Source organism: Musa acuminata, chromosome BXJ3-2, assembly GCF_036884655.1.
Source record: "Musa acuminata AAA Group cultivar baxijiao chromosome BXJ3-2, Cavendish_Baxijiao_AAA, whole genome shotgun sequence".
NCBI classification, from domain to species: domain Eukaryota; kingdom Viridiplantae; phylum Streptophyta; class Magnoliopsida; order Zingiberales; family Musaceae; genus Musa; species Musa acuminata.
The window spans coordinates 12,272,953-12,284,644 of NC_088350.1; the positions used below are offsets into that span (position 1 = coordinate 12,272,953).

The 11,692-nt window shown below is 37.4% G+C and overlaps 1 protein-coding gene across 1 annotated transcript; it reads left to right on the forward strand.

Moving 5' to 3' along the window:
* The first annotated feature begins 951 nt into the window (after positions 1–951).
* Positions 952–11,466, forward strand: LOC135631355 (kinesin-like protein KIN-14C). The gene is made up of 21 exons (XM_065138958.1): positions 952–1,284; positions 1,374–1,528; positions 1,623–1,736; positions 1,854–2,109; positions 2,704–2,831; positions 2,948–3,031; positions 3,184–3,261; positions 3,331–3,423; positions 3,487–3,516; positions 5,291–5,632; positions 5,699–5,780; positions 5,859–5,954; positions 6,046–6,225; positions 6,423–6,529; positions 6,649–6,827; positions 7,028–7,192; positions 7,281–7,534; positions 7,630–7,793; positions 9,863–10,395; positions 10,502–10,599; positions 10,909–11,466. The coding sequence occupies exons 1-21, from the start codon at positions 1,170–1,172 to the stop codon at positions 10,992–10,994; spliced, it is 3,339 nt and encodes a 1,112-aa protein (XP_064995030.1). The 5' UTR covers positions 952–1,169; the 3' UTR covers positions 10,995–11,466.
* The last annotated feature ends 226 nt before the right edge of the window (positions 11,467–11,692 follow it).

Sequence of the window (11,692 nt, forward strand, 5' to 3'; positions counted from 1 at the left end):
CGTGATGTTGTTCGATGCTGTCATTGGATAATGAAAAAGGAAGAAAAAAAATCTTGCTAAAAGCAATGGCTCTGATAGCAGGTGAAACATAATAACAAAGCATACTTGAATTAGTTAAATATAATAGCTATTTATATTAGAAGTGAGAATTTTCCTCCTCTAATTATTAAGATTTCCTAATGCATCTAATTATTAAGATTTTATAATGCAATTGGAAAAATCTTATGTGATAGAGAATCAATTGGTTTTCTCATTTAAAATAGATATCACCTCCTCCTAGTTTAATAATAAATCTACCCTTATTACCTTTATTATTTATAAATTATATGATAATCAAGATTAACAATAGCTTTTCTTAATTAGAATTTTTTTATATTAAGTCATGATATTCACACGTGGAGTCAAATTTGACACCTATCATTTATATAATAATATATTAATTACTAAACTTTTTATTAACTCTTTCTTCTTTCCTTTAATAATCCATGTAGTATCTACACGAATTGAGTATCAATCAATACTACGATTTATAACTCAATATTATGATCTATAATAGTACCGATCTGACTATCCTATAAGTTTAATATCCAGTGCATTATTTCCTTGTAATGCTTCTTAATCTAATTTTAATATATACCTATGAAATTTAGAAACTTACGGCAATCAATTGTTAATCGTTAGTTAGAGTAGAAATATTGAAGACCTAATGGGAATTAATATTATTATGAGCTAAATATTGTGATGGTAAAAATATTTAAGTGCGTCTTAAGTCTTTGATTTTAATTTATAATTTTAATATAACAACGTTTTTTTGTTTGGAGGTATTGCTGCCATATAATAAAACTTGTTTGGAGCAATGACGCAATTGGGAGGGTAGATATGTTAAAACATCAAAGGAAAAGCAAATGGAGACTATTAATAGAGCTGGCAGGGAGGAGTTGCCAGGGAGCCACAGCTAACGACCCGAACAAAACAGAGGGGAAACGTACGTGCCGGCCTTGAAGCTCGGAGATCTTCCCGGGCTTCAACAAGGCGGAGAGTTATTGTTGCCCACGCTTGCCGATCTCCTCCCCCTCTTCCCCTCCCCGCCTTCTTCGGCTCAATCCAACACACCGCCTCCTCTGTTGGATTCGGTTTCTCGGCGTTTGACCTCCGATCGCCAGGCCCCCATGAATCAGGGGGCCCTGCTCGAACTTCCTCACGCCGACGACAGCCCTGCGAGCAGCAAGGTAGAAGAATGCACGGACCTGGACATGGCCAATCTTAACATCGATGCAGAAACGGGTGAGCCGATCGGTCCATTCTTCACTGGACGCATCCTCATTTTTGCCTCAGTTAGTTGTTTTGATGGTGAATTCTTTGGTGACGCTTAGCGAAGAGGCGATCGGAGGTGGTGGAGTGGCTAAACTGTATGATCCCCGACTTCAACATGAGCGTTGAAGCTTCGGCGGAGGAGCTGAGAGCTAGGTTGGTCGACGGTACCGTCTTTTGCCGCATCCTGAAGCGGATCATTCCTGCCTCTTCAGAGGTGGTTGAATCATTGGCGATCAATTTGCAGTTTTGGTGTTGGTTCTCGGTACAGGAACTCGATTTTTCAGTGATGATATGAACTCCGATCGCAGATTGTTGATGGTCATTGTGTTACCGAGGAGGAGCGCTTGGATAACATAGGCAGGTTTGTTTCAGCTGTCAAGAAGATGGGGTTGCCCAGCTTTCGGGTGACAGACCTCCAACAGGTAAACATGTGGATGCATCTGTGAGAACTCTTATTTGGTTTTGATGATGCTTGTAATTCCACGCATAAGTTAAAACAATTTCGGTTTGGATAATGATTTAGGTTGTTACGTGATCAGGGACCTGTGACTGCCGTAGTATATTGCCTTTGGTCTCTGAGGGATCATCTCAGCTGGGACTTTGGTGAAGATAAGGACTCACCAAGAAAGTTCGTTGGTGACCCAATAGCACTCAATAGGCCAAAGACACCGAAGGTTTTGAGTGTGAAAAACAGTCAAATGGAGCAACACTCTGTAAACTCAGGAGAAAACAGAATAAACAGCTTTGTGGATTTGCGATTGAAGCATGTTCGGCAAACTAATCCTGTGTTATCAGGTATGGTCATGCTTGTGAAGCTCTCTATAGCAGTCATTGCCTACATTATGTACTAGTGGATCAAAGAAAATGTTGGTTCAGCCTCTTTTTTGTTGTAAAAACAGATGGTAACAAGCAATCAATAAATTTTGATATTCTCAGACAGAAAACTGAACAGTTCAAAATGTCATGCACCTTAAGACACAAACAAAATTAACACAAAAGCTTTTGACACTTCATGATAATGGGAAATAGTTACAGCCCATAAGCAGACATGGTAGTGTTGGTAGGTAGTTCGTTTCACATGTTGTGTTTTACTGTTCATGTTCTTTGCGATGTTCATGTGTGTGTTTAGGTTTTTGGGACAGATAAATGTCTAAGTCCACTTGTTCTTTTTGGCTCTTTTATTAATGTTATTGACTAATGTAACTAATGTACAATCTGGGAAGTAATACTTAAATTGATGTATTACACAGAAAAGTGTTTTTTCATCACTTTCTTGGGGATCAAAAGGTCCTCTGAGTTCATGTTCACAAACTGTTGCTTGCATAACTGATTGCAAGAGTTTCATGCTTTCTATGCTAATTTTCTTAAGTTAGCTTTTGCTTGTGTTAGAACCATCAACTCCTCGCTCTCATCATAGCGGACATAAGTTCCACGAGCTTTTCCAGCTAAAACAAGGACACTACTATGAACTTTCTGCCGCTAAGATTTCTGAAATGATGGAATCAAACAATTTAGATGTAAGCTCTTCAGTTCGTTTACCATGATAGAGGTTTGTTTTTTGCTAAATTTTTTATATCTTCATAGTTTTTGCTTCGGTATTTCTTACATGCATTTGTTAAATCATTCTTTGTAGAATGCCCCCACTCAATCGCTTTTAAGTGTCATAAATGGGATTCTCGATGAAAACATCGAAAGGCAGAATGGAGAAATACCTTATGTATGTAACAAGTATGAGTTAAGTTAGTTTGTGGTCTCCATAAATGTCTGTCTAATATATATTCTCTTCTGTTTGTTCGTCAGAGCTTTTTCTAGCCTATATAAGGATAATCTTATATTCAAACTTTGATATTTTAGCACTTTTTCCCCTAGCGTGTAGCATGCCTGCTAAAAAAGGTTGTGCAAGAGATTGAACGGCGCATTTCGACGCAAGCAGAGCATATACGAAATGTAAGAGAGGATGCTTTCACATTTATTATCTATCAAGACATTATCTTATTATTGTTTATGTTCATTTAGCAAAATAATCTCATCAAAATACGTGAAGACAAGTATCACTCAAGGATTAGAGTGCTAGAGACACTTGCGAATACGTTGAATGAAGAAACACAGGTATTTTCATTACAATGCAGCTATCTTTTTGGTGCCAGATAATGATTAATTTTCATGATTCAGATGGTTATGAACCAACTTCAGCATCTAAAGGTCAGTCTCTCTCCATCCCTAATTTGTTCATAAATTCTATACTTGATGCTTTCTGTCTCTTAATCTCAAAGCTTGTATTTTCAAATTTAGTTATTGAAAAAAATGATTTTCATGATATCCTATCTATTTTTTAGTTATATTTGACTTTAACTTTAAGACACCCTCCGCTGTCCATGTATCCATGTAGCTGATGCATAACATGCACAAATGCAGATATAAATTGTCCAACTTTGGAAAACCACAGTTACAATAAATATTTGATCTCTTATAAATTCTAATTTAGGCCTGTTTTCATATATTGTGCAACCTTTTCAACCCGTATAACAGATGTATAACCAACATACTGCTGTTTATTTCCTGATGAGAAGTCATGATCTCTTGAGGTACACCTAGATACCCTTTCAATTTGATTTGTGGAGAAATTCTTCCCAAAAAAATACTTCCTTACATGGAGGATATGTTGCATATTCTGGTGTCTTAAGACTCTTGGACAAGAAAGCATCATGTTCCTATTATACAGTTAGTCACTCACACCTTGCTCCTGAATTCATCTAAATATTGAGGGAAAATCAACAAAGACTTGTATAGCATACTTTAGTAGCAGCAATGATAATTCTGGCAAGCCTTTTGTAGAAAGGAGAAAAAAATTTGGATTTTAAAATTTACCATAAATATTAATCATTATTAATAATATTATTATTATCACAAATGGTAAGTGGTGAAGACAGGTTTTGAACCCTACAATAATCTAACAAAATGTTTAACAGCTACCACCTTTAGGTTTTTTGTAAATTTAGATGAATTTCTGTTGCTAGTGCTCTTTTTTAAAGAAGTGTCTACTATTATGGGAGAATGTCATGAACTTATCCGCTAGTAGGCAGTATGTTTGTGAGCTCCCTAGAGACATCCTTTCTAAAATAGCACTCTTCACTGTAACTTTAATGTTAGGTATTGCCTAAATTTCATTGTGTTCAATAAATATGGCAGGATGTTGGACTTAGACTTCAGATTGTCAGAAAAAAGACATGTGGTTGACAGCACATTTAAGAGTATATGGATAGAAAATCTCACAATTTTTAAGGTGATTGAATTGTTGCTTTGGAACACATGAGTTTTTTAAGAACAGGTTATTTTTATTTTTATTTTTGACTTTGAGGTAGGGTTTGTTCTAGAAATTACTGTTGTATCAGCACTTCAAGTGTTGAAGTAGCTGAAACTCAGCTCACTGTCCAAGAACTAGAATTCTGATCCAAATTGGTCTGTATATGATAGAAGTAAGAAGAAATCATTGTTTCTTGTTGGATGAACTTCCAGAGCCGCTACTCCCTGATGATAAGCTAACTGTAGTGCTAAAGGCAGATCAGCAATTGATACTATTCATGTTGCATAGTTAGAAGTTTTGATGGTCTAAACTATCCTCAGGTTTCTCAAAATCTGTATTTGCATATTTTCTATGATATTGTTAGCAATTTTTGTATTACAAGTCCAGCTGTCTATGATTACTAAATTATTAGTTGTTTGCTTTCAGGTTCTACAAATTAAGGGGATAAAATATGTGCTCAGTACATAGAACAATACTATTTAACATCAATAAACTAAAACCAGAAGTAGAATTACTTAGTGTGGTCTGTACATAGCCAAAATCAGTAGAAATGAGAGATCCCATGCTTAAGTTGAAGGATGCTAATGGATTAATTGGGCCAGATGAAGATCTCCACAGGATCGAGACAGAAAAAAAAATTCTTACTATGTATCTTTGTTGTTTTTCTTGCAGACAGAAAAATCCATAATTGAAGAGAAGAAGAAACATGCTGAAGAAGATGTGGCTAAACTGAGGAAGGAGAAGGAAAATAGTGATAAGATAATTTCAGAACTGAATCAGAATCTAGAAGCCATGAAGATGTCATACAATGAACAGTTTCACCAACTGGAAACGAAGGAGAGATTTGCTCAGATGGAGTTAGAAGAAAAAATAAAGGAGGCTGAATCCCTTTTAGAAGAATCAAGAAACAGAAGAGAAGAGATAGAGGCAATATCAGAATCTAAATGTCAGAATTGGAACAAGAAAGAAAACAATTTCCAACGTTTCATAAATTCATATCTGCGGTCAGTGCAGGTAATTCATGCTTATTTTTAGCTTTCTTTCACATGCCACTTAAAAAGTAACCATTAACTGTGCCAGGGTTTGAGATTATCCTTTGATTCCATCAAGCTTCAAATAGTGGATAGAGAGAAGAGATGGTTTGAAGAATTTACTAATTTTGGTAAGAATTTGCTAATTCAGATTTTAGCCTTAACATCTTAACATAGTTTTTTCATTCATCTTTCTGTATTGCATACAGGCCAAAAGCTGAAAGTATTAACGGATGCAGCAGGAAATTATCATTCGGTCCTTGAAGAAAACCGGAGGTTATACAATGAGGTCCAGGAACTAAAAGGTGTCCATTAAACATGGAAGTGCTACTTTGAAGTTCTAATGTTCATCTTTCTGTTAACACTTAATTCAGACTGCTTATACATTATTGACAGGAAATATTAGAGTATATTGTCGGATAAGGCCATATCTTTCTGGGGAAAATAAAAAACAAAGCACCATATATCATATTGGTGAGAATGGTGAGCTAATTCTGGCAAATCCCACTAAACAGGGAAAAGATGGACAAAGGGTATTCAATTTTAACAAGGTTTTTGGTCCTACTGCTACTCAAGGTTTTGACCATATAGCTGCAAAACTTTTTACCTTATGCTTTATGTTCATGTTATTTATAGCATGTCTTTTCTTCGATTGTACCAAGTATTACCTGTGACTTTTGTAGTTTCACTAGGACAACATATTTTATTATTGTTATGTAGGTTCAGATTGGTATTGCAATCTATGTCTAAGATTTTTTTTTTCATACATGTAGAGGAGGTGTTCTTGGACACTCGGCCTTTAATACAATCTATCCTTGATGGTTACAACGTATGCATCTTTGCTTATGGTCAGACTGGATCAGGAAAAACCTACACAATGGTAGGCAAAATCCAATTATCCTTTTCTCATCTTCAGCTCTAATGAAGATGTTTCTAAAGAATGAAATTTCGTTTTCACTAATAGATGATCCTACTCTGGAAACAAAATTCTTCTTCCAGACAGGGCCTGATTCATCATCTGAAACAGATTGGGGTGTCAACTATCGAGCTCTGAATGACCTTTTTCAAATTTCTCAGACTAGAATAGAGACATTTATATATGAAGTGGGTGTTCAGATGGTCGAAGTATACAACGAGCAAGTGCGTGATTTACTTGCAAATGATAGCACACAAAAAAGATATCCTTTAATTGGAGAAAGCTCATTGGAATTTTGTCTGCATATGATACCTCAATTTAATGCATTGTCGTTTGGGTTTTATTAGACATGTTTCCTGTTATTTTATTCTGAATAGTTCGACTTAATCCTTTTCTCACAATAATTCTTTTAAATTAAATTTCCTAAGTTCTTTGTCAGATTGTTTTCCTTAGCTTTCACACACTTGGAATCATGACCACTTCCCTGCCCAATGGACTTGCTGTCCCTGATGCTAGCATGCATACTGTTCAATCGACTTTGGATGTGCTGGAACTGATGGGGATAGGACAGACCAACAGGGCTGTTAGTGCCACTTCCTTGAATGAAAGAAGCAGCCGGTCACACAGGTTTTAGTCACTGATCATCTATGTGTGGACATATACCTTCAAATGATTTAATGCTTTCTCCATAATTAAGTAGTTGTTCCTTGTACAGTATTCTTACTGTTCATGTTCAAGGAATGGATCTGAAAACTGGAGCTACCTTGCGTGGTTCACTTCATCTGGTGGATCTTGCTGGAAGTGAGAGAATCGAACGTTCCGAGGTTATTGGAGAAAGGCTCAAGGAAGCACAACATATCAATAAGTCTTTATCTGCTCTTGGAGATGTCATCTTTGCTCTATCACAGAAGAACACCCACGTACCATACAGAAATAGCAAGCTTACTCAAGTACTACAAAGTTCTTTAGGTGGTTTTCCTATCTTCTGCTTTAGTTTGTGGCATCTTGTTTTGTGAGTTTGTCATGGTATAGCTAATTTACACACTTAATATTTTTTGATGCAGGTGGACATGCTAAGACACTGATGTTTGTACACATAAATCCAGATGTAGGATCTTATTCAGAGACCTTAAGCACCTTGAAGTTTGCTGAAAGGGTATCTGGGGTGGAGCTAGGTGCAGCAAGGAGCCAAAAAGAGGGCAAAGATGTCAGAGATTTGATGGAGCAGGTTCTTTTCTTGGCTGGTGCCATTTCAATTTTCCTCCCTGCAAATCATTATAATGAGGCATGAGACTTCATCAACTAAAATGAGATTGTCTGTTCTCCTCAATCACTCTGATGAAATCTAAAGAAATACTAAAGGAATTGAACATTAGGCACCATAATATCCTCTCAATAAAATGGCTAAAATTCATAAGCAGCATACTCTAGCTTGGCTAAATTAATATATTGTAATAGTGAATGACTAACACGGACCAGGATGAGTTACAATTAATTTAAGATATATAATGATGAATCTTCCTTGTGATGACATATAATCCACACTTTTGCATCATCCGTTATTGAGCTAATTACAAATTACTCTTGTAGTTAAACCTCCTTAGCATCCAAGTCCCTAGACTTAAAAAGTTTATATTGAAATCCCTATACTTATAAAAGTAAAACATTTAACTCCATTTATGTTTTTGGTGGTGACGGATGACAGCACCGCTGAGGGTTGTGGGTGCTTGTGGTCGGTGAGAATGCTAGGACTTCTACGTCTTTTTGCCAGGAGAGGAGGAGCATGAGGAAGGAGAGCGACGGCGAAAGGTAAGGCAAAGGGAGAGGAGGAAGAGGACAATGCAGATGTCAATGCTTTGCATCTATATCGATATCGTTCGGCAATTGCGTTTATGCCAATGCAGATACAAAGCAACGAAAGGGCCACTCGACATCTACATCGGTGCCAATGCAAATGTAGAATAGCATTACTCTGCAACTGCATCAGTGTCGACAACGATGCGAGAATGGGCGGTGCTCATCCTTCTTGCCCCCTTCCCCTATTCCTTATCCTTCTTCCCCCTTTTGCCACTCGGCATACACAAGGGAGAAAGAAGGATGAGCGATGCAGAACGATGCGGGGATGCCGAGCATCGCTCATCGTTCTTTCCCCCTTGCATACATTGAGCAACAAAAGAGGGAAGAAGAATGAGGGATCGGGGAAGGGGTGAAGGATGAGCACTGCTCTTCTCTAAATCATTGTCGGCATCGATGCAGATGTAGAGTACCACTGCCCTTCCCCGCATCGTTGTCGGCACCGACGCAAATGCAAAGTGGCGCTGCTTTGCATCTGCATCTGCATCTACGTCAGCGTTGATGCAAATGTCGAGCGGTGTTCTACATCTGCATCGGCGCTGACGCAGATGTCGAGCAGCCCTTTGGCCACTTTGCATCGGCATTGGCACCGACGTAGTTGCTGAGCAGCGTCAATGCAGATGCAAAGCGTTGATATCTACATCGTCCTCTTTCTCCTCTCCCGTTGCCTCACCTCTCACCACCGCTATCCCTCCTCATTCGCAACAGCCACACGCAGGCCCCAGCGGCACTATCGTCCGCCACCACCGAAAACATAACTGAGACGTTAAAATTATCTTTTTGCCCATCATTTTGTGTTATTTCTGTATGTGCTGTATCTTCCGTTAGTAAAACCGACGTTGTTAGAGTAAATGGAGTTAAATATTTCACTTTCATAATTATAGGGATTCTAATATAAATTTTTTAAGTTTAGATACCGAAATGCTAAAGAGTCTAACTATAGGGGGGTAATCTTTAATTAACCTCCAGCTGTTCCATGTTGTTTCTTAAGTTTCCTTTTTTGATGAAACTACGGGATTTAACCCACTATATGGATGTATATTTAGAGTTTACATATTCATTTGTTCAGGCATACTGTCAATTAAAACTGGCTTTCTTGCATAATCTTGAGAATGCAATGTTTCTAGGAGTTCTATGAGCATTATCAACTTGAATTTTGAGGTAGCTTCTGGGAAGTAATTATTTGAGTTCAGTACTTTGCCATATTATAAATTTTTGCATAGATCGTCTCCTGTGTTCTTTTCCAATGTTTCTTCCCCATGCAGAGGAAGTAGCTAATACAAGAACTTGTTGAAGTCATGAGTAAAACTGACATAATATAGAACTAAATAGCCAACAATCATGAATACCAAGATGCCCTTTTCAATTCAGTATCATAGTTCAAGTCTTATGTCCTAAGATTAAGTTCTGCATGTGATCTGTTTATTATATTTGCCATTTCAGGTGACATCACTTAAAGATACAATTGGAAAGAAAGATGAGGAGATTGAACAACTGAAACTAAAAGCTTTCATATCACGGTCTCCCAGTATAAAGAACGAAAGGAATAGCAACAATTTCTTGAGATACAATTCCTTCTCTCCTGCTCGCACTTCAACCTTAGCTGGGACCATGCAACATAAACAGAGGACATCGACTGGAAAGCTGCTGAACAACAATAACGAAGCAGCCAGAAAATCTGAGAACTGCTCAGAGATTGGAGATCATTTTGAATATGGTTCACAGAAGTCAGTAGATGATAACAAAAACCAGGACACCTTTATGCAGCTGAAGCACACAGGGGGGATCTCAGCTCAGGCTTCTGCAGATATTGAGCTTTTGGGCTTTGGTGATGAAGATGCAGAGGAGCATCTGAGTGATATATCTGATGGCGTACTTTCCATGGGGACAGAAACAGATGGCTCACTGGGCAGTGTTGTTGAGTTCAGCCTCTTTCCTGAACAGAAGAAATCATCTGAAGCCCCAAAAGTGAAGATGTAAGTAATTTCTGTATTCATGCATTAACAGCCTACAATGAGCTCCAGGTTCTTCATTTATCATAATTATAGATATATGATTACCTCTTCAATATAATAAATGTAGGCCTAAAATTCCAGCATCGATACCTAAACCACCTCCGAAGAAGACTGCGCATAGCACAGCATTCTTGCCAAAAACAAATAATGCATTGAGGCCTCCAAGTAAGCTTTAATTTCAAACATAGCAATTCAGTGTCCAACATTCCTCTTCTCAAATTTGTGATTGAACTATCTCTGTATCTCTTGACTGTTAAATCTATATATCTTCAAAATCAGCTACATATCAAGGATAATAAAATGGTTCCTCTGGAATTCAACTTCACTGTCATCTGCAGCATCTGATTTAAATATATCATTAGGAAGTCATAGTTCATGCTAGTTTGAACAAGAAAAGACAATATGTTGATTTTGCGAAGGAATTCTAACATCCTCATTTACTAATTATGTTCTTCTATTTGATATTTTCTCAAGCTTCTCTTACAATGCCACGCTCACGAAAAAGCACAAGCCAGGTTACAATGTCATCACCGGCCAGGCCTCCAAGACGATGGCAGTAGGCGATGTGCTCTAGTGTGACTGCTACTTAACAACTAATGGAAGTGATTTTACGCAGCAGTAAGGTAGCATAAGGAAATTTTTGAGCTGGTTCTCTAATCTCACAATGGAAGGGGTAGTTAGAGAGCAATAGCCTCTGCAATTTTGTGTTTCTCTTGAGTGATCATGAGACAGAAACATGTAATGCTTGCATCTAGAAAACAGTGGCACTCATGCTTCGAACGAAATGTTCCTCAATGTCATTGGTGCCTCGAGGAGGGATGGCTGATTTCGAAAGCCTTGAGTTGAGTTATTCCTGCAAGAGAAGACTATCATTATGTATGTTCCCAACTTAATCCTCTGATGCTTAGATCAACAATCGAATTTCTATAGGGAATAATAGAGAAAGGAGAGAGAAGAACCTAAGTTGTTGCCAAAGGATTTATTTGACATGGTGTTTCTAGCTTCTAAGGTTAAAAAAATAAATTTTAAATTATTTTTATTCAGTGAATATTTTCTGTTTTAATTTATGCTGATGTGGCAGATTTGATGGAGCTATTTTTTGTCATTTTCTACTGTCTAACTGTGAAGTCTTAGTAGGATAATGAATATTGTCCATTTCAAGAAATCAATAACCATATTGTAGATCCAAAAGATAGATGAACTCTTGTGAGAGCGAGTGAAAATATTGTGCAGTGTAATGACACAGCCAAATAGGCTT

Excerpts from the sequence above, each read along its gene's own strand:
- LOC135631355 (XM_065138958.1), top strand. The coding sequence starts at position 1,170 with ATGAATCAGGGGGCCCTGCTCGAACTTCCTCACGCCGACGACAGCCCT. Across the intron at positions 1,529-1,622 it reads TCATTCCTGCCTCTTCAGAG|ATTGTTGATGGTCATTGTGT; the intron begins GTGGTTGAATCA and ends CTCCGATCGCAG. Across the intron at positions 3,262-3,330 it reads AAGCAGAGCATATACGAAAT|CAAAATAATCTCATCAAAAT; the intron begins GTAAGAGAGGAT and ends ATGTTCATTTAG.